At 42.1% G+C, this 23119-nt stretch overlaps 1 protein-coding gene across 1 annotated transcript in view; it reads left to right on the top strand.

Annotated features, from left to right (window-relative positions):
* Positions 1–23119, top strand: part of gli2a (GLI family zinc finger 2a) — an 83689-nt gene that overhangs the window by 49824 nt on the left and 10746 nt on the right. Inside the window, exons 4-9 of the mRNA XM_085434426.1 lie at positions 5004–5209; positions 8900–9097; positions 19151–19352; positions 20058–20253; positions 22546–22656; positions 22963–23103. Of these exons, the coding sequence (XP_085290552.1) occupies positions 5004–5209; positions 8900–9097; positions 19151–19352; positions 20058–20253; positions 22546–22656; positions 22963–23103 (1054 nt within the window). The remainder of the gene's footprint in view (positions 1–5003; positions 5210–8899; positions 9098–19150; positions 19353–20057; positions 20254–22545; positions 22657–22962; positions 23104–23119) is intronic.

The raw sequence follows: 23119 nt of genomic DNA, 5'->3' as shown, positions 1-23119 counted from the left end.
TTGTTTTGTTTTTTTTGCCCTTCATTGTTTTGGTTTGGGTAACATGGGGCGAGGCGGGGTAGGGTGGACTTTGGATTTTCGACTCCGTCGATTAGTTTTCGGTGGTTTTGACAGACATGTTGGTATCTTGTGTTGTTTCTTGTTGGCTCCAGGACCTACTCATTGTCACGGCTCATGTTTGAATTCGGAGGCTCCCCTGAGTTGCAGCCAGGAATGTGCGGCTGAAAAGACAAGAGAGCCATCAATCAAAAGAGCGGGATGCTGCGAATCAATAGGCTGAAATTTGCACGGTTTATCGCATGGTTTCAGTGTAATTTTCTTACACTCAGAAAAGACTAAATGGTATGTGACAGTAGCGGAGCCGAATAATGGATAATTACCCACTGTAAAATCCCATCTCGTTTTAGTTTATTATCCAATCGTCTGACATAGTTCCACAAGGCCTCTCCTTTGTGTGCACAGTGCATGCTTCTCAGGGAGTGCAGTATCACATCAGCTCCAAATCCTCAGCATCCTGATCAGGGCCCCAAAAACATCCAAGGCAGGATCTCACCACATCCCCTGTGGGGCAGCATGGTGATTTATCTTGATCGCCTTGGCTGCCCAGAAGTACAGAAGGGAGTGTGGTGCATCATAATTCATCCCACCCTGAGCCAGTAGGGAAAATGCCAGAGAGGCAAACACTAACTTGTTGGGCAGCTAAAAGGGCAGGGAGTCAGAAGGGGAGCTGACTCTATGTGACCTCCCCGGGAACACAGAAAGCATCCTTTGGTAAAGAAAACTGATCATTTTCAGAATCTTTATTTGCTCAGACAGTCCAGATGGAGACATTCATTCTTGTTCGAGATTTATCAGATTGGTTGAATGGCTCTTTTTGAGTTCTGGGTCCTCTTAATTAAACAGGGTTTCCCTCAAATCCTTTAACAGTCAGAACAAGTATATTTCTGTTCAGTTTAATCTTTTCACTTTTTACCTCCGCACACTTGACCAATCAGCGCCTGTTGGGTTGTTGGTTTGTGAAAGTCTGACATAATAAATTCATCTGACCCCACAGTCTTAATAAAAACTATAAATTTTTCACATTTGTGTTTAAAGGCTGAAATTGAAGGGAGACCAAAGCAAAAAGAGCATGTTTGCTTAACTTATTGTTTCTGTATGATATTGGACTGGAACTGTTCTGGCCCGTAAAAACGATCCACTTTTCTTTACTTCATAACTAATCGTAGTGAAATCTGCCACCACCAGCGCTGTAATGTACATGCTCTGTGGTATGCACTTACTCATATGCTCAACAAGCCGTACCTTGTCCAAATCACTTTTTCTCACAGCAGCGTTTTAACAATGGAACAACAGAGAGCATGTAATCACACAGTACAGAACACAGAGACAAATAGCAATTACCTGCTTGAAAGCATGTCATCTACTGGCTCACACTGGCTTCCTATCCCTCTGTCTCTTTTTCTCCTCAAGTATCATCATCACCAGGACAAATGACAAGACATCTATATTAGGTCTGTTTTCCATTTCTTAGTCTATTTCCACTGGGTAGCCACCCATAGTGTTCAGGTATGATGGAAATCTCTTTAAGTGGCAGCTCCTGATTAAGACGCAGGGCTCCTCCAGAGCTCAGAGCTCCTCGGAGAGCTTGCTATTAAGCCTCTGTGATTGGAGCCTCGGGAAAACACACAGACTTCAAGTAACATCTTGTCAGAAAAAGGGTGGACTGACAAGGCTTCAATAATGGTACCTGCCAAGCAAGACTATTATTTGCAACCACCTGACAGGCAGGGGCAGTAAATTTCACCTTATTATCATGGCCTCATACACACTCTTTGGCTGTTTGAGTGATTTACTGCAGTTCGAGTATTGTGTGTCAGCACGCGGGTTTGCTGTCAGCCAAGAAACAAATAACTTTGCTGATGGATAAAGGTTTAAAGTAAAATGTGGGAAAATAGGTGAGAATAAAGAGTTTGGCATTTTTATTATAACCGGAATTAAATACATTTATTTTCAAATCAAGTTTGAACTGGATAAGTGGAAGAGGATGGGTTGAAGTTCACACTTGAAACTTTGATTTTGCATTCAGTGAACAACAGTGAAAACACACTGTGGTTACAATTAAAGGCAGCTCATTTGACCTTATGTCTATAAACATAAAGACACACCTACAAATGACTGTGCAGCATCAGTGGCTGAGATATTTAGTACTAAAAAGCTTTGTGCTTTAACTTTATTCGTGTTCTGATCATGTTTGCATTCTTTGGTTGCAGGTAAGTAGGTAAAACAAGTGCTTGAAACCATCAGTTATCATCTTTATGTAGTTTTTAATTTAATGCATTTGTATCCATAAACAAAAACTGTCAGATATCTGCAGATTTTGGCTTGGATATCTGCCCTCTATTGCAGATAGAATATAAACTATTATATTTTAAGATTTAATGAGACCTAAATGAAATTGACTATGTTTCATTATGGACTCAGCTTCGATCCAGGATGGAGGTACAGATGCAACATGCTCAGCAGAGTCCTGTGTTGCATTGAGGCAGGTATTTTTACTGTTCTGTCCATTCAGGACACATTGGATTGCCTTTTTATTTAGCTAAAGGCTGGGATTCCCAGTTACTATGATGGACTTTGAGTCCGCTCTGAGACAGCACCAGTGCCAGCTTACCCAGGTAGTCCTTCAGTGAAGCACCCAGGCACTAATCTGAGGAGGCAGTGCCAGCCTCTCTGTATGCTGTTTACAGGCAGATCGGGCAAAGCGTGTTTTTGTGTATGGAGCGTCTGTTTCTTCTCACTTCTCCCCTCCCGTCCAGAACAGAGGGCTCTTTATGGTTGTTTGTAGGGGACGGCAGAAAGTTGGCCCTCATACAAGGCCGGCAGTCTGCAGGCGCTTACTGGAAATGGAGCGAGGGCCTGGGCAGGGCTGGGCCCGGGTGCAGGTTGGCGGCTGCACAGATACACTGAAAGAAAGACTGAGCAGGGAAATTCTGAAGGGAGGATGGGGTGAGGGGGACGTCTCAGCCTTACCAGGTCCCTGGCCCACCTTTCATAGCCACAGAAAGGAGTTTCAAACAGGAGCAGTCACATTCATTTCATCAAATCCTGCCTGATTTTTGATTTTTTCCTCATTAACTTTGATTTATGCCATAAACTTTTGATAAATTAGGTTATACCTCTATAAAAGATTAACCATTCCTAACACACACACACACGATGTGTACCCAGCCTGCAGTCAATGCTGCCAAAAGTCAAAACCACACATATAAACACTCACTTGTTCACACAACAGCCATGGAGATGCTGAAATGTCAGAGTTTGCTTGCCGTCACTCGTAAAGAGAGCATTTCTGTTATTTTTATTACTTCGAATTGTTCTAGTGAGTGCTGCTGACAGATGCATTTAACTGAAAACGAGAAGATTATGTGAACGAGAGAGCTAACTCGAGGCATTTAGCGTGTAATGTTTGACAGATTTGAACAAGGCCAGCATAAAATCACTTCAATCACACACTTGAACATGTAAAGTAAGGCCTAATATGGGAACAAAATGACCAAATGGGAACATTTCAACATTCAGTTTGAACCTCTTAACATCCAACAGGTCATTGGCAACTCATCTGGGGTTAGTGTTCAGTTACACACCACTCCTTTTTATACACTTGCTTAATCGGACCACCCAAATGGAAAATCTTATATAACATTGTATAGTTTATAGCCAACAAAATTTGCTTATTTAGTATGTGGCTAAAACAACAGCAACAAAAAAGCCCAACTCTAACCACAGATAGGTTGCTGAAGACCTGCGGGATGTTAGAAGGTTAAAAGCAGCCTTATGGTGGCCAAAACTTTAATCATTTCTTGCTCCGACTCATTGTGCAAGGCCCTCCTCAAACTCGCTGACAGTTTTAGTGAGTCATTAGTCTGGTCATTTCTAAGAAAGGGAGGACCCCGCTGTCTTCAGGGCTGTCTTACAGTTATTACCCACAGCTTCCTCCCAGTGCCTGTTTCTGTCCTGACTGTAGTATGAATGACTGATGACCTATGGCTGCGATGCTCCCACGTGATCACAGAGAATGAAACTTTTCCAATGCCTTCTTCGGCGTTCACGAAAACAAGTGGATACAGGGTCTCACTTTGATTTCTGCAACATACTGATGGACAATTTACTAGCTAGTAACATAACCACCCTCTTTTATTTAGCATTTTAGTAATCATTGCTTAGGCTTAAGTGTGTTTCTGAGGGCTGGATCTGTGCCAGGTTTTCGTACCACACACTCAGGGGAAAAACAAGCCACTTGTCATGCCTAAAGCAAACTTGGCCGACATAAATACTAGTGCCCCTTCAAAGGGCTGTGTCGTACTGCCAGCGGCTATCAGACAGTTTTATCTAGCTCAGGATTACAACACCTACTTGTCTGCGTTCTTGCTAGCACAGCTGCCAATTACCTGCCACAGGTAACAAATTTACTGTATAGGCCAATTTGACCGGCAGGCTGACGGAGAACTTCAGACAAACTTCGAGCCGAATGTGGAATGTGGCTACAGGGAACCACTTAAGGTTTTAAGCATCTGCTTGTGTCCTCTTATCACACTCCTTGTAATACTTGATTTGAGACACCCAGCAGTTTTGCCCACCCGAACAGATACAACACACTTCATCGTAGCGTTGCAGTTGAAGTCCTGGTCTCAACTTGTCTGTAGCTTTAGGGCTTAATGGGAGAAGGTGAACAAATGGAGATTATTATGTATTAGCTGTGTGACTGGGGAGGGGAAAGGGTGTAAATGGATTTGGACTGAAGACACAAAAGTTAAGGCATGTCTATGAACATACCACTGGAGATCATTCAGGAGATAACAACAATGCTAATATTCAAATGAACGCACTCTATTTTCTCTCCCTTGATCTCTCGCAGTCTGTCTTGCGCCTTCCCTTAATCCACTCTGCCTCTAAATCTTTCTACCGCTATTTATATTTGTCCAATTTTTACTTCCTTTCCACAGGCCTCCTGGACTGACGGGCAGTCCAGTCATCTCAGATATTTCGCTGATTCGCCTGTCTCCTCACGCGGCAGCCGGGACCGGCGAGTCACCATTCAGCCCTCCACATCCGTATGTCAGCCCTCACATGGAGCACTACCTACGCTCAGTACACAGCAGTCCCACCCTCTCTATGATCTCAGCGGCCCGAGGATTGAGCCCTGCTGACGGTAAGATTTTCCCCCCTCAGTGGATCTGATGCACCACCACAAAAATGTCAGTGAGCAGTGGAGCTTAAGCTTGTTGGTATATTTGAATAGAACTTGTGCTTTAAAGTTTATCAGAGTACATTTTTCTCAGCATTACCTTGTGAAGCTGTGTGTCAGGATGCAAATGTGTAATTCTGTAGACTAAGAAGTTAAATGGGATTCCGACAAAGTCTGTGTGATACTTTTTATAACTTGAAGAATATGTGCGAGTAATCAGCCTGCAGACTCAAAGTGGTGTGCTCGTCCCGTGCCCTCCATCACAATCTAACCAGAGTTCTTATAATAGTCAGATTTTTGCTGCTGTGTTTGTAAGAAAGGACACGTTGGACATTGTTTAGAGTTTGTGTCTGAAAATGGCTCAGGTTTCACTGATTGTCCTTCTTGCATTCTGGTACAATTCAGAATTAAGTTTATGGTCCATTTAGAATAAACTTGCATGAGGTGTTTGCTCACCAAGTCAAAAATCTAAAGCACTTATAGTTGTTTCAAGCCATAAAAATCATCATCTTGTAGTTTTCTGCACAATTAGACAGTATGTGTGGTAGGAGAGGGAAAGGATGAGAGCACGTGTGCATCCAAGTGTGTGTGAACACGAAAGGAGGCACGTACACACTTTCTCAAATTAAGATTTGTAACAATAAATATCACCACAATAATAACTTCATTATCCCATGGATGAACTGCACCTCCACTATCTTGCACTGCATCTTGTTGACTTTGTTTTGATCTGCAGCCTTAGCGAGCTACAAGGGGAGCAGCGTCAGCCACCTTGTGCAGGTTCTGGTTAAAGTGGACCTCCAACTTTTAGAGTCTCCAGAGCAGAAAAAGGACTACTCGTACAAGAGATTTGTTTGAAAGTCTCCAGTCACTCTTCTATGTAAATTCAGCGTCTAAGAATGCAAGCTATAATTCTGGCAACTTAAATCAGAAGCTTATAACAATTTCTTTGCACCTTTATTACATTTATATCTAAAATCTGCTCAAGTAAAATAAGATGAGACTACCTTCTGTTGGATTACAGTCACCACCATGCATCTGCAAGATTTAAACACTCAGTCTTCTTTGCTGTACGTAATGACCACAGACTGAAGAGTAAACTGGAAACTCGGCTTTAAGGAGGTGAGACAAGAGTTGAGCGGGTTTAGAATTTATGTATCCTGTGAACTATAAACCAAGTGTTTCTGCTTGGCTGCAGTTTACACAGCTGATTATTTCACCAGCAGTGATAATTAGTCTTACACCTTATACACTCCCCTACATAAGTCCTGACCCACACCTTTCATCAAGCATGCTCTGGTGTTTCTGCATGTGTGCGCATGCTGGTAATTTGTGGTTGTATCAGGCACATGCTTTGCGGTGCCCGCTCGTTTGTATGTGTGTTTGGAAAGGGGGGGACCGTGGAAAATTAGCACAGACACAAACGCTCCGTGCGCCTGAACTATTGAGTTCACACAGTGACAGAGCCATCCTCCACAACCGATCGGAGAGGAGAGGAGCCCAAGGCCTGCAACGAGCTCCAATAAATCACAGAGCACACGCTGCTGGCAAAGCAAAGCCTCCCCACCTTTCAGGAGAAGCAATGCGGAAGAGATGCTGTCACTGATAAACAGGCGGGGAAGTATGGCACCAAATGGAGGGCACTCTGCAGCTCAGCAGAACATAAATAAAGCCTTTGGAAGCATGGAGCTCAGTGGAGCATGTGTAAACTCCAGATACAGTTACCTAGGTGTAATGCATGTGTTAAAGACTGTTTGTAAAACTGCTTTTGGTGTGATACAAAGTCTGTGCTCATAATGCCAAACGCAAATGTAATTAGTAGCTGGTAGTTGCACTGATATGTATCTCTGACATTTCTACAGTATGTGTGGAGAGGTAAAAGGAAGGACGTCCTAACGTCTGACTGCATGTAAAATAGCCTCAGCCGTGTTAGCAGCATTCCTCTAGTATTGGTTGGTCTCCAGAGAATAAAGTAAACTGCCTGTAGACATCCATGGATGTTTGCTCAGCACTGAACTGGAAGACTTTTGCTTTTCACCAGAATATTTCTGAATGTCTGTTGGATATATAGATGGGAAACATGGCAGCTATGTGACAATGACTCGCTGAGCTTTGGAGCGGTTTCCAAAATGACTTTCTACCTTTGACACCTTCTTGAAGTCTGGTTTATTGTAGGGTTTTTACTTGACAATATTGGATTGAACTGGTTATGTGCAGGAAATGTATGATGCCTTTAAAAGTTACCAGAATAAATGATTAATTTGTTTATTTCAGCTGATAATAGTTTGAGTGGTAGCTTTAGTTTTTTTCTGTAGTATTATTATAATTTTCTGTATTATTTGTCAAAAGAAATATATGCGTTTGCAATTTATTCATATAGCACTTTCAGAAAGCTTTCTTAGCACTTTCAACAACAACACAAACAGGTGACTCACACTCATGTAGACACTCAAAATCCTCTCACGCTGATCTGTTGACAGACTAAAACAGCAGAATTACAGTTCTTTGTTTTCTACTTTTTCACTTAACTGAAGCTGGAGAAAGCCTGGGTGTGCACGGGTAGAAGCTGAGTTTGGAAAACATTTCAACTTTTGACCAGTGTAACTTTCTGTCTGCTTTCTCTGGGGCTGTGGAGCGTAGCCGCTACCCCTCATCCCTCTGTGTTCATATGTGAGGTCACACACATACACCCAGACACAAAATGCTTCTGTGCGGCGGTGGTAATGTGATCTGGCAGCCGTGGAGAAACCAGGAGTATGCTTGCAGCAGCACAAACATGCTGCCTGTGCGCTGTTACCACAGCTATGGCCTAATAGTTTCTGATGGACCCACAGTTTTGCTTTATGCGTCTGTGCGTGCAGAGGGTACAACCCCAGCTTCCCCCGTGTTTCCATTAGGGTGCATATTAATCCATTTTCAGCCCACACCCCTGTCTCCTCCAAATACCCACACCCACTGGAGGAATAGGGAAAAAGTAAAAGCAATCTGTCCCTCACTCTTATAGTTTATGACATTTTTAAACATTGCTTTACTGGATGCAGGTGTTAACACTTTTTACGTCAATATTACTTTTGCTCATGCAGCGTTTAAGGCTTCCTCAGCATTGCACGGGTCCGTGAGCACCTGCACTCTGTGTATGACTTCAGCCTGTCAGACACAAGAGGTGCAGGAATGTGGTTCCCCCCCCCCCTTCCCCCATTTGCCCTGCTCCCCTTCTTCTTCTGCTTCCCTTTAGTCCCCAGAGATTCTTCCCCAAACCCTTCAAGCCTCAAAGACATCAGACTTGTTTCATCAAAAAAAAAAAAAAAAAAAAAAAGCAAGCCTCACAAACATGCAGGAACGAATCTTGAGTCTGTGAAGCAGGGCACTCGATTCCTTCGCTGTTCTCCTGTTTGTTTTTGTCATTCTGTCGAGGGATATGTCAAACACTGTCTGTGAACATATCACTTCATTACAGGAAATCCATTTTGCTCAGCCCTTCTGACTTGTCAGAATTACTTTAGCATCACTTCACAGGTTTACAACGACCTCTGCACTGGGGGATGAGCGGGAATTCTAACAATTTCTCTTACTGATTGCGAGTATTTGCTTTGATCTTTATTTCCAGAAAGAGAAGCTGATCTATTCTCCATTTGTCTCTGTTCTCTGCCGCAGTAACCCACGAACACTTGAAGGACCGCGCCCTATTCAGTCTCCCGCCACCGCCTCCGGGAGCGAACCCTGCAGAGTACTACCTGATGGCCAGCGCCAGCCAGAGAAGCCCCTACGGTGACCTGCTGATGCAAAGTGGTGCGGCGGCGGCAGCTGCAGCGGCCGCAGCTCACCTTCCCGATTACATCAGCCCTGTGGATGGTGAGGAGAGAAATGCTGAGTGTACTGACACATTTACTGTACCCATCAATGTATGCATTAATAGTTTAGCTGAAAAAGAATACTTTGAGTTTAAGACAGGGTCATTTTAAGGAAGCTAAATGGTATGTTCAAAAAAATACAATATTTTATTTCAAGTTTCCATAGTGGAAAAAAGTCTAAAAAGGAAAAATGGGGTAAAAAAGAAACCAAACTGTGTAAACCAGTAGACTCAACAGAGACAGGAAGCCACATGAGGAAATAACCTTCAAAATAAAACAGGAAGAAAACTGAAAAGAAAAGACACTGACACATGATCAGAGCCTATTGTCATATATGTACCACTTTAAGGTCATTGTCTAGCATCCAGGGCTGTCATAAATGGACATGATGAGGAAATGAAAGGATGCATGCAAGAATAGGTATACCTGTAACTCAGGAGATGTTGGAGAAGCTTATTATAGATGGTACTAGACTTTTAACAAATTTTACATAAAGGTGTATTTTATATCAACCCAGGGTTTCTTCTAATTGTAACTAGAGATGGCACGATACCACTTTTTTATGTCCGATACCAATATCATAAATTTGGATATCTGCCGATACCGATATGAAGCCGATATAGTGTTTTTTAATCAATAAAACAGTTTTTTTAAATATCTTGCTGCATTTTGTATAAGTTCATACTCAAGTTTAAAACAACAACTACACTAAAACTATTCTGTTATACCTGTATGCAAAAAAAAATATTTCATAGTTCAGCAATACTGATCAATCTAATAAACTTAAACCTACACCATCCTCCCTATTCTGGTATTTTAAAGAGTACTTAGCGTAAATATTAAGCAACCTAACTAATAGGGTTCCAACTCCCAGGAACAACAAAAATAAATAAATAAAAAATGGGGAACCACCCCTCACGCTCCACCTCGTGATGCTTAATCGACGTAATCAACCTTAATTTGATGCAGTGTGAAAAAAAAAGCACAGAAATCAATTATTTTTCAAGAAATATTAAATAGATTCAACATCTTTCTTCAACAAAATTGCAGACTGCACAGATGGTACCTTCCCAAAGGAAAAAGTACTATAGCTTCCTAGGGTATATATATATTAGACTTAATAGTCACTATATACAGTAATGGACTTCTATTCATTTTACATCAAATTAAAACTTTGGGTGTCAGATAATTATTTATTAAAAGCTCGACATTTTAAATGAGAATAAGAAAGAAAAGTGTGTTTTTGTGCTCCCCTTTTCCCTGTTAATGCCCTATCGGCCCCCCTGGCTAAACTTTGCTAAATCCGCCCCTGCACAGTTACCAGCGTCAGCTACGTAGAAAAAGATCCTGGAGTAGAAAGTAATATTAAATAAATTCTAACAATAGCTGATCAAGCTTAAACGTGCTGCTGTTGTTTATACACTGGTTTCCTCTTTCTGGTGCAAAGTGGGCCAAAAACAAACAAGAGAGACGGAGTCGCGACAGAAAAGCCGATCAGCTGATCATTAAGCAGTTTCATGATTGAAGTAGCAGCAAGAAGAGGCAGTCGCTCCATATATCGCTTGTTAAGCTTAACGCAGGAATGCTTTACAAACATTCAGAGATGGACTTACACACTTGCTTTACTTCTCTCGGGGATAACTTTGTCGGAGATGAAATGCCGGGTTGCTAGCGAAGCTCCACATCCTCAACCAGACCACCGACAGGTCCCGCATGCCACAGCCGCTCCATCACGTGATGCATACTGCTCCGACGTGCTAACGTTCTGAGGCGAGTTACGGCGTGTTGCAAGTTTTGTGAGGTGCTTTCGTCCAGTAATTTAGGTCAGTATCGGACGGATACCGATACGTAATATCGGATCGGTCCATCTCTAATTGTAACTAAGTCATTTTAGTGCCTAAACTGCTTAATTTAGTGTGTTGACCTAATCAGACATCAATGAAAAAAGGCAAAGACATGTTCAGGACTGGACTTTTGGAGCTCTGTGTGAGCCTCACATTGAAAAGTGACACCATGGGGGTAGCATGGAGAGAAGAAAAAAAAACATGATTCCCACTGTGAGGTCAAATTTCAACAGCAATTCGTCAAATTATTGTCCAGATTTTATCTAACAGAATGTTTGGGTTCACTGGGAGATTCTGACATGAAAATCAGTCACTGGAGAAGATAGATCATTCTGTTTGGTTCAGCTGAAAATCAGCCTGCAGACTTTTATTTCATAATTAGGCATTTTTGAAAACCTCAAACCAAATCAAAACCAGAACCTGTGGAAGCTCTCGGCGCTTCCAGCATGATATGTCAAAATATTATCAACCATCTTGATACGGAAACCCAAGCTTGTCTTTTATCACCACTTTAACACTAAGAGGCAAATTTAACAGCCACGTTGTCCTTTGTTCTCAGCACCAGACATGTTGATACGGTCCTCTTGTTCTTCCTCTTGAGGCTTTTTCATGGCAGTGCTTTCAACATCAAAGCTAGTGGTTTTTAGACTTACACGTATGGGGGCCGAGGCTAGTTGAGGGTGTGTAAACACTGAAAGCCCAGAGGCCAGGATCTCATAAAACCACATTACCTTAAAGTCTCTAATTCTGATTGTGTTTCAGGTGTGTTTGTGATGTCGTTATGAGTAACAGCCGACAAAAAAGAAAAACGTCCGGGGTAGCCAATAAAGAGGCAGCATGGAGGTATACCTTCATCTCTGCTCTGTATCAGGCAGGGCTCAATCCTGCATATACTGCTATGTAATAGCAGGGAGGTTATTGCTGACACACACACTCACACTCAGTGGCAGGCAGAAATTTAACCGCCAGGCTAATGCTCACAAACTCGTACACGTGTTTGCACACAAACTCACAGAGGCCAGCCTGTTCTTTGATGCCAGCCAGAACCTCGGCCCTCTATCAAAGTGACAGTCAGGCACCAGAACAGACGTTTGACTTCAGCAAGGAAACGCTTCCAAGAAACCTTCAGCCCTCATGAATGAGAAAGAGAAAGCTCACAGAGAGGAAAGTCGGCCTTTTCGATGCCTGATAATCAAACACCCTGCTTGGCACTGACCCCCTTCAGGAGCCCTCATTCTTCCTTTCATTCCATCCAACCACCCACCCAGAAAAAAAGAAAAAAAAACCTGCTGCACTGTCACGCTTCCAGAAGACACTAAAGCTGCCATCCTCACACACAGGTAGGAAAACTCAGCAGAGAGGAGAAAATCAGGTACAGGATGGCTTGAACATTAATCTTTTAAATTACCTCAATCACTTAGTCAAACAGAGCTGAGCTGAGCTGCAGGCTGAGGCGGGGTTTCAGAAACTGTAGACCACCGCCTTCTCCCGCCCTCCTCCTTCCTCTTCCTTCTCCCACCACCTCAGTGACCGCCGCTGTGCTGCCATGCCCACACTTGTTTGGGTGGTTGTTTACTTGTGTAGCCACAACCCCCACCCCAACACCCCCACCGCCTGCTTCACTGCAACGTCCACACTAGCTACCAGCTTTTATTTAGTGTTCTACCATCCTCGGAGTGATGTGGTCAGGTTTGGGTCACTCTGCCAGTCTCGAGGCACAGGGACCACATTGACCGAGGCGGCCAACTAATGGTCATTGCGGGCAGCCTCAGCCTGAATCAATAGCCTTATTTACTGCTAGAACATGGGAGAAGGAGGAGGAGGAGGACGTGGCAAATATGTGCTTCACCCCTGCCGTTAGTTTTGGAAGGCAGCACAGATAAAATCCATATTAAAAATCAATTTATGCACTAATATTCAGCAGACCCACCGCAAGAACTGGGAGCACTCAGTGACCCTATAGTATGGCTCGTCCAGCCCATGTTTTCCCTCTGGATGAGTGAACAGCAAGGCTCAGAGTAGAGCCCCAAACACTGGGTGCTGCTGTGAGAAGGGTGCTGCTGGAAAAGTTGTGAGCACACGGGATTTCTGGCAGGTCTGCAGGTCTTGCTGGTCCACTTAAGAATTTTTAGGATTTGCTGTCGGGTATACCTCAGACGAGAAACTTAAACACACCAATTTCTCCCCGATGAGGATGACAGCATTTGAAAGACACTGCTGTGGCGCTGACTGAAGTGGCACAGACTGTTAAAAACACAAACATAACCAGCAAAATGATTGCTTTTTTTCCACTGTTAAGACTTTCCCTTCCCTCAGGACTGCCATATGACAGGGTGATGGACAGGTCTCCTAAGCAAACAGTGTTAGCAGTGGCCGTGAAGGCCTCGCTGCAACGCTTAACTGCTTCTGTAAGTTAGTATCTGTGTTTGCGGTATGTTTTTCACGCATCAATCACTGTCGTTATCTGGTGAGAAATCGACTGGGCTGAAATAACAAAAGTACATTCAAGTCCAAAGACACATTCATGAAAAATGTGCATGTTTGGCAGCTTGTTTAATTTAGCATTGTTTCCTAGAGTTTCTTTAATTAAAATAGCTCGGCTGGTTTAGAGTTAAAGAAAAGTTCCTTCAGTTGCTTCTTTAAGTGACAGCTAATCCCACGACTAACCTACTTTCAGTAGATTTTTACACCAGCTCATAAGCCAAAAAGGAAAAAAATGAATAAATCAGAAAACATTTTTGTTGTTACGCTGACCTACACCTGCCAACCTAAAGATGTGTGCAGCTAATTGTCACATCCCATCAGCAGTATGACCTATGTGAGTCAACATAACTGGAAAACTCAGGTACTCAGGTAATCATGGTGCTTCTCTCTTTCTCGTTCTTTCTTGTTATATTCAGTGTAATATTTGTAAGGAAGCTATTTTATTGCATAATAGTAATATACAGTTTTATCAGCTTCCACAAGAACTATTTTCCTTCTCCCGTCTCTTTGTGCTCCACTCTGTGTGTGTGTGGAGGTCCACTTGCAGTGAGGCTGAGACCTGGGAAAGAAGAAACTAATATGAATATGAAGTAATGTGTAACAGTAGGGAAGTAAAGGAGACCAGGGGGACATTAAAATAAAAATAGTACTACATTTAGCATTTTTTAATCTGTACAGATCTGTACAGATGCATCTAGTTGTGTTTGAGGCCTAAGCTTGAATGAGGTTTAAGTGATACTGGGTATATGAATATTATTTTAAATGCCCTTTGCGTATTTTAAGGGTTTGATAATGGTAAAAAAAAATAACAATAATAATAATAATAACAACAACTTAGATCTGTATAACACCTTTCAATAAACCTAAAGACAGTTACAAATAAATATACCAAAAAATAAATACTAATAAATAGGGCAGGACAATATGGACAAAAATATTTATCATGATATATATTTGCAAATTTGCGATAACAATAGAACTGATTACATAATTGATGCGAGACAAAATACTTTACAACTCCACAACTTTATCAGTGCAAAAAAACCCATCAATTTATTTTCACTTAAACAAGCAGCTGTTGCTGAATTCTCTCACAGCTGCTCTGTTCCCATGTTCTACTGTGTGACTGATAGCCTTGAGTTTAAAATCCGCTTCATACGCATGTCTCTTAACAGGTGTCATTTTGGGCTCCTTATACACACACAATACGGTAATATTATGTTGAAGCGCAGTACGTATTACTCTGCGAGGCTCCTGACTACGGTAGCTGTAATGCTCCGACAATCCATCAAGCGGTGCGGATTCATAGATTACCAAAGTCAAACTAGACACTTTTTTGCAGATTTTCGAGCACCGTGTACCACATAAAATCGGTTCGAGGTCAGTAAGCGCAACCAGAATTCATACATAAGGCACACTGGATTATAAGGTGTGCTGTCAATTTTTGAGAAAATTAAAGGCTTTTAAGAGCGCCTTAGCGTCCGAAAAATACAGTAATAACGACGGCCCGCTTGCATGTTCTACAAAAAACTGTGCTTTGGTGCCTATCTGACGGACAAAAACCAAACCAGTTTCACGTCACTGAAGTTGCACCATTTTTACCAACCAATTCTGGTTCATCTGTTTCATTCAACGATCTGCTTATGCCCTTCTCATTCGCCGCCATGTCCGTATGAAAACAAAGGCACTGCGCATGCACATTTTACCCATATTCTATCGCGATATTTGATTTTCTTATCATTGCCTAACATTGTACCGGTATTACTGTGAATGGTATAATATGGCCCAGCCCTACTAATAAATAAATAAATATACAAAATAATAAATATATTAAAATTACAAAAGATAAACTAGGGCCCATAAAACCAGTTGCCCGAGCTGGTCTTAGCCTCTTAATCCCAGTAGAATTAAGACTAAGGAAAGTAAAGTTAGTTAGTGAATAGACTTTAAAGTGTTATTAGCATTGGTACACCGCCACTGCTATGGATGCAAATAAAGTCACATTATGGTATCACATTGGGAGGCTTTCAGAAGGCTGTTTGTATATGAATGCACAGGTATGTGAGGGGTGGGTGGGCAGAGAAATATCAGAGTAGTTTGCTGGAAAACCTTGAAGCTCCCATGACAAAAGCAGCAGCCAAAGTAAATGTCTGCCATCCTGAGGAAAAAGATTTCAGTGTTGATGTAGCGGGGTGGGGGGTGGGGGCCATAGATTTGTGTACCGATGTGGTGGTGAGGGGAGAAGGAGTTGATGGGGTGGGGGAGAGGGGGGGGGGGTTCCCCTCAGACTGCTTACACAAACACTTAACTATATGTTAGTTCATGAGCACATGGGTTGGAAGTGTGTGCATAAACACGATGGCAAACACAACGCTGGCTTTGGGCTGGACACCGGGGGCTCGTAGAGGATACAGTGCGAACCCTCTCGCTAATAAAATTCACAGTGTTCGTATTAGTGCGATTTAACAGGAAAAATAAACAGTCCCCGTCTCAGGCTTGACTGGGGGGTGGATGGAGATGAAGAGGCCGACTGGCAAAACCTTAGCTTTGGTGTAATGGTGGTGTGGGTGGTGTGGTTATATCTCTATTCAAGGTCAAGGTGGGTAAGCTCAAGATTATCTGCTCATTTAAAAGCGCTTGTCAAAGCACAGAAACATTATTAGAAACTCTTATTTGGAAAAACTAGCATGCTTTGGTTCGCAGATTTGTGTTACTTTTGTATCTAGATGTTACTGTTTATACACATTAAATATTGAAAAGTTAAGCCACTCTGCACTGAATGCATTTTATTTTACCAATAACCATTAAAATCCAAGTTTTTACATTGATCTATTTCCCCTAGAAACATAAATATTTACTTGATATTTTCCCCTTGTGTATGTGAATAGATCTTTGCTCTACTTCCATATTCATATGATGGTGCTCACTGTCCAAAGCTGAATATCTGCAGAATACTATGCAAACTAAAATCCCTTAAGAATTGTTTAGAGAACATAAATGTTAGTTCTTAATGAAAACCTTTGATCCACAAAGTTAGTTGCAGTAAAACACAGTGAAGTATGCATGTTCTTGGCTTAGCTTTGCTGTCCTGTACTCAAAACAGATGCTAACCCTTTTTTTCGAAAGCAGAGACAGTTTGTTCACACGTTCAAGGATGTTAGAAGGTTTGCATTTCTTACTACGTGTTTGAGGATTTATTGGCACTGAGCTGAATTTCTTGGCAGTCTTTGTGGGTCCAACTCAGCTGCAATCCTCACCACTCCTCGTTCTGCTGTTGGCTAACTCTGCATTAGCTTAACTGTCTCCATGAACTTATCAAGAGGCCAGTGGATTCTCAGAGAACTGTTTTCACTCACATATTGGCCATGAATACAAATATTTTTCAAACACTGCTGTTTTGTTATCAGTGTTACACAAGGAAAAGCTGCAGACCTATTCTTTGCAGGGCTGCAAAGTGACCCTCCATTGGCTCCGGCTGCAGCGACACCGAGTGCTAGCAACTTCTGGAGATCAGCACAACCCTCCAATTAGAGCATTTTCATTTTCCACAAAACTATTTCGGCAGAAGCAAATGCTTAAAATAATCACGCACACTCCTCACTCGGGTTCTTTTTTAATATTCCTTTTCTTTACTGTATCAGTGTGTGCCTGTAATTATGCCTCTATATAAATCCAGATCCCACAATTACAACCAGCCCGGGATTCAGGCCCACAAAGCACCGATGCACATGCAGACACTCGCATATATGTACGCACAAACACACTCACACACGTTACCACACACTGCTGCGTCGCCACGGCCTGCGCAACATCTGTTTTCTCACTCCCTGCCGGAACCTGTTCACCCTTTCAGTCATAACCACCACCTATAAAACGCTCCTTTACCAAGTGGTGAGAGTTTCAGAGTGAATGAAAGTTGTTCCAGGTAAAATTAGGAAAGATTACTGGGCTAAACAAGAGCTTGCTGACCAAACATTGTTGAAAATTTGTTGCTGGAGGCACTGAGAATTCTTTTGAGCTGAATTAGATGTACAGATTGAAGGCGGCAGTTTAAAGATGGGGGTAGAGGGCGGCACTGTGGGCGCCGTGCCCAGAAGGGTGAGGCTGGCGCCAGCCTACCAGGGCACCAGGCTGTGAGGCCTGTTTCCTGCTTTATAAAGGGGAATATTAATACCTGTATCTCCCATTAAATCTGTTGGCAAGGGTGCAAGTTCACCTTTAAAAAAAAAAAGTCCCCATTCATGATCCCAGTTTTGCTTCAATCCTCCCGCCTCCCTCCTTTACTCCACTCCCACCCCTCTGTGTGGCTGGGAGATGATGACATATTTATTTATTAACCCTACGGAGTCGCATTCCTGAGCAGCGTTTGTTGTTTATGCCAACTCTTTGATACATGTCTATATCATCTCCACCAGCCTTTTTTCTCCTTTTCCAGGCCCACAACTTCTGTTGTCTGCCATCTGAAGCTCCTGGGAGCCTTTTAACTGAGTGCATATGCCTCTGCTTTACGACTTGCCACCTCCAAACATAATAGCTTTGGAAGTAAGCCCCTTCTTTATGGCTGCAGGTCTGGTGCGGTGATTATGGCGGTGCCTGGATTAATTTCGCTAGAGGGGTTGTGAGTTGTACCAGCAAAGAGTCGCGATTGGCAACATATTGGCAGCAGCGTAGCTGACATGCAGGAAATGTGTGTGTGTGTTAGGTCACTATGCACGTGCTTAGGTGAGCCGTGATGGGGCTATTATGAGTATCCTGCCTCTCACACCTCTGATGATGCCTGTTGTAAGTTGTAATTGAACGCACTCAACTCAGCTCTGTCCCCTCACACTGGGACCAGCACCTGTTGGTCCCCACCAGTGATTTGTCTCCGTCTTATGTGGGAGTGAGAGTTGCATGCCTTTAAAAGAAATAAATACACATCAGTATGTGTGGAAAAACAAATTGCCTTCTTTAAGTTCATGGGAAAGTAGTGAACCCCGTCATTTTCTTGTGCTCTTTTTGAAAAGAATGAGAAAACAGTACAAGAAGCAGGTCTAACAGGAGGCCATTAACTCTACCTTTGTGAGTCAGCCTTGTTTTTTTTTTAATGGGATTCTGAAATCAATTTGTTCAAATTGCCTCTATTTAACTTCCCCAAGTACAGCGGCTGAAAGAGATTCCTATCAAAGTAATTACGGAGAATGATTAGGCCCAGATTCATTATGCATAAGAGGATGCAAATGTTAAATAGGGGAGCTGTGTGTGAGAGAGATGCAGGAGATAGGGTTTAGCTTAGCATGGCTGTGACCTCCACTAGAATGCCCGCGGCTCAGCATTTCCTCGAACATGGTCCAGGATAACTGCTGGTTTCTATTGAGGCCATGCATAGTTTTTACACAAGGAATTTGCACATTAAAGGCATTCAACGTGAAATCCAAAAAAACATATTGGGACAATATGTGTGGAGTGTTAGATACTGTTAGCTAGCTTGGGTGTATTCAGTGCTCTGGCTTTGCAGCATTTATTTTTGCTGCAAAGCCAGAAATTTTAACATTGGCGTGTATGTGGATCCGGTCACTTTAGGAACCAGTATATATTAGGGGAATGGCGGTTTTGTCATTTCCTCACAGTCTGCATTTTGCTGTCCATTTTTCAAGCAGTTAATTTATTGGTGGCAAAAAACTCAAATATCAAAAGGCAAAATTGGTGACATTTCTGCATTTGTGTCTCTTGTTGTCTGTCCCCAGTATCCCGTTTTTCCAGCCCAAGGTTGACACCCCGGCTCAGCAGAAAAAGGGCGCTGTCCATCTCGCCACTGTCAGATGCTAGCATTGACCTGCAGACCATGATTCGTACCTCACCCAACTCCCTGGTGGCCTACATCAACAATTCACGCTCCAGTTCAGCCGCTAGCAGCTCCTATGGGCACCTTTCAGTCGGCGGAATCAGGTATAATTGCGGTTCATACAAGAATACTGTATGAACATTGACAGGCATATTTATAGTTTCCAGCAACTGTAGTCTGCAGGCGTCTGTTGATTCAGATCTACCACAGTTATTAATTAGTCACACTTTTAAAAATCACCATTTTTCTTGAAATATCCATTATAATCAAGTTCCTTTTTTGGGTGGCTAGTAAATGTATATATTTTCTATTCACAGCTATTAAAAACAAATGGAGCGAATTTATTGTATTCATACTGTTACAACAAACCAGTAGACATGCAGGGTGGCTTCAAGTTAAGCAAGATTGCTTTGAAGAAAAGATGACACATTCTTCTCCAAAAACTATTAAAAATACATCAGTGAGCATTTTACAACTATCACTTAAAGTGTAAGGTTGCACTGGAAGTAAAGGTGCAGTGTAAGTGGGGGCTTGTCCGGGATTTGGACTGAAACCACACAAAAAAACAATTCTGTAGTCGTTGACTTGGTCTTTATGAGGCATTTTAGATTCAGAGTAAAATCGACTTTCCTGCAGTGCCAGGTTACACTACATGGTCCTTGCTTCAAAGGAGAATGCTAGCTTATCTATTTTCACTTGGTAGTGAGGGACAATGCGACCATGATTCCAGTTGCTTTAATGTTAGTAGACAAAAGTCTCCAGCCATGTTAGCCTTAAAATATCTTTTTTCCTCTCACCCCCTCACTCAGCCCGACATTCAGCTTCCCCCATCACATCAACCCCGTTGCCTACCAGCAGCTGTTGTCCCAGCAAAGGAGTCTCAACGCCTTTGGCCACACGCCTCCTCTCATTCAACAGTCGCCATCTTCGTTCTCTGCTCGTCAACACCCCCTCACTGCATCACCTATGTCCTCCCACAATAGCACCAACTCCGAAGCAAACCAGGTAACATTCATGTCTTTATATTTTAAAGTTATACCTCAGATTGCATTATACGGATATGTAAGCTTGGGATGAATACAGATTTTCTCTGATTACCAAATTTTCACTTTTTATGTCATGATTCTAATGTTTTGTGATCACTAGGTCACATAAACATTAATAGAATAAACAAAGTTTAAGTCTTGTGGTTCTCCAACAAGCAAAACCTTTATAACATTCACCGGACACTATCCCCTAGACAGTTGCCAGTCTTCCCAGGGAAGGGAACTTCACCCTGAGCTCAGAATGTGCAATGCTCTGCAGCTACACCTCAGATTCTGCAGGCCTCAGTTGTTATGCTAATGTTCATGACAGTACAATTAGAAAAAGACTGAACAAATATGACTTGTTTGGAATTTCTGGGCTGTACTTAGTTTTTACGCTGTTACTAATGCCACGGTCTCATTTTTCACATGTTGTTGTTCATCTAATGTTTTGTCTTTAAATAAATTTAAGACCTAATAAGGAGCAAATGATTATTTTTATTTTGTCCTGATACATAAAACATTGCAAAGAGTTTAAGTGTCTCTTGAACTTGACCGTAGATAAAGGTAAGAGAAATTGTAAAATAATACTTTGAAAAGAATTCTTCAAATGTAATAGCATACACATTTTAATTACAGATGAAAATAAAATGTAAAAAACAAACAAACATAGCAACCATAACAAGTAAAATAAACCAAACACAAGTTGATATCTCTGCAACACGATACGCAGACATCTTGGACAAAATGTCCAAACTGCTGTTTCTCCACATTCTTTTGATATTTTTAGATAATTTTAGAAGCTATAAAACTCCAACAAATAGTCGTAAAAAGAAGATAGTGAACCGAGACATAGATTTGAGGTGCTGGAACAAAGCCTAATTGCATGAGTTATCATGAAGTATTTTTACAAATGATGTCTCAGGTCAGAAAAATGTTTGAGGCTCCTTCCCAGTTCCATCTGTCTTACTTCCCACTGTCTCCTCTGCTCCACTTTATCAGCCCACTGTCAACACCGCAGCCCCTCGTAATGTAAACTTCCCACTTGGTGAATCACTTCATCTCACACTACACGCCACTGCCTCCAGCTCTGTTTCAGCACTGTGTCTGCTGAATCCAAGTGTGCTGGAGTGTACTGTATATTTGCACCTTTCTGCACACACTCACACACACAGCTTTATTTCTGTAGTGATCAGAACCATATTTCCCTCTTGGTTTCCAGCCAACTGAATGAATCATCGAGGCCCCTAGAACTGCACTGTAGTGTTCTGGGTGGGATTAGAAGACCCCCCTCTCCATTGTTGGACTTCCTCCAACGAACCTCAATAAACACACACACACTCATATCCATCCTTTCTTTTCTTCTCCATTAGAGCTTTAACAGGCCTTCGTAGTCTTTGTCTTTTCAGAATCAGTCGACAGATCAAAGCCCTCTCGTCGCCCCCACATACACTCACATACTCCTCTAGCCCCGACCCTGCCTCCTCCCCCAATCTGTAGCGAGGGTAATAACTCCTCTTCTTTCATATTTCCTTGCGGCTTTGGCGATCATAAAGCAGTCTAAACTGTTTAGTCTCGGCGGCGGGTCCTAGTCTGACTTATGAACCGTGGTGCCTGGTGCAACCAGGACTTGTCACATCTCTTTGCAGCGGCACAGCGTAACTTTGTGACTCCCCTCTGCTCCCTGTGGTGTGGAAAGCAGTAGAGTCTGGTGCTCAGTCGTTGGTTTAATTAAAAGGTGAGGGAGTGGGAAGATTAATAGTTCACAAATGAATGAATGGTTAGGGATGGTTTGTATTACAAGTAATGGAATGGTTGGCTGATAAATTATGAATGAGATATTTCCAGTGTCAAGGGATGGCTGAATATTTAAAGAGACAAACTCAAAATTTTAAAATCAAAACCTGTAAAAATAAGGATTTGGGATTTGTGTTTTTTGTTTTGTTTTGTTTAGGCCATGATTTCTGAAATGAAACATTGCTGCTGAGTTTATTTATTAATGTATTTTAAGCACCAAAAAGTAATCTCCATTATATTCAAGAGAAGGCAAACATCAAAACACCAAAAGCTTGATGTAAACTGGGCATTAGGATTGACAAGCAAAACTAGTGGCCCAAGGATAAACGTGTAAATAAATAAATATATATATATATTTCTAGGTGTACTGTCCCTTTAAGAACGATAATTCTAACTAATTTTCCTTCAATAAAAAGAAATGTAGGTAATGACAACCAGTTAAAAACACATTCCTCTGTTCCTTCATGTCTTTCAGAACGCCAGTGGAGATCCAGCAGTCAGCAGCACTGTCAACCCACTGACCACGAAGAGGTCAAAGGTGAAGACCGAAGCAGAGGGTCCACTGCCCATTTCACCATCGTCTCAGGTGAGAAAATAATAAGCTCCTTAAAGTGGGAGAGTGGTGCACCTTAAAGTTAGGTTGCTAATTAGTCTCTAATTGATTATAAGTAATGGATACAAATGCAGCTTTAATATGTGACAAGAGGTGTGTTTTTTTACAACTCTTCCTCTGTAATAAAGAGGTTGATAAGATAAGAGAAATGCAAAATAGTGCGGAATGCTTCTTAATGACTTGTGAAAGGTTAAGTCTTGTTTTTTGTTTTGTTTTTTTAACTCATTTAAATTGGATGCACGTATTTGATATCTGAAGTATCATACACTTTGTCTCCAGGACCACGGTGGGGGGATCCTGGACCTGAGTGAAGATCTGGATAAAGATGAGTGTAAACAGGAGCCAGAGGCCATCTATGAAACCAACTGCCACTGGGATGGCTGCTCCAAAGAGTACGATACCCAGGACCAACTCGTTCATGTGAGTTTTTGAGTAC

Source organism: Copadichromis virginalis, linkage group LG16 (genome assembly GCF_057382275.1).
Source record: "Copadichromis virginalis isolate Kocher_CV1m ecotype Utaka linkage group LG16, C_Virginalis_male_GT1.1, whole genome shotgun sequence".
Classification (NCBI taxonomy): Eukaryota; Metazoa; Chordata; class Actinopteri; order Cichliformes; family Cichlidae; genus Copadichromis; species Copadichromis virginalis.
Note: the sequence above shows the minus strand (reverse complement) of the source record. Positions and strands in the feature narration are given on the sequence as shown.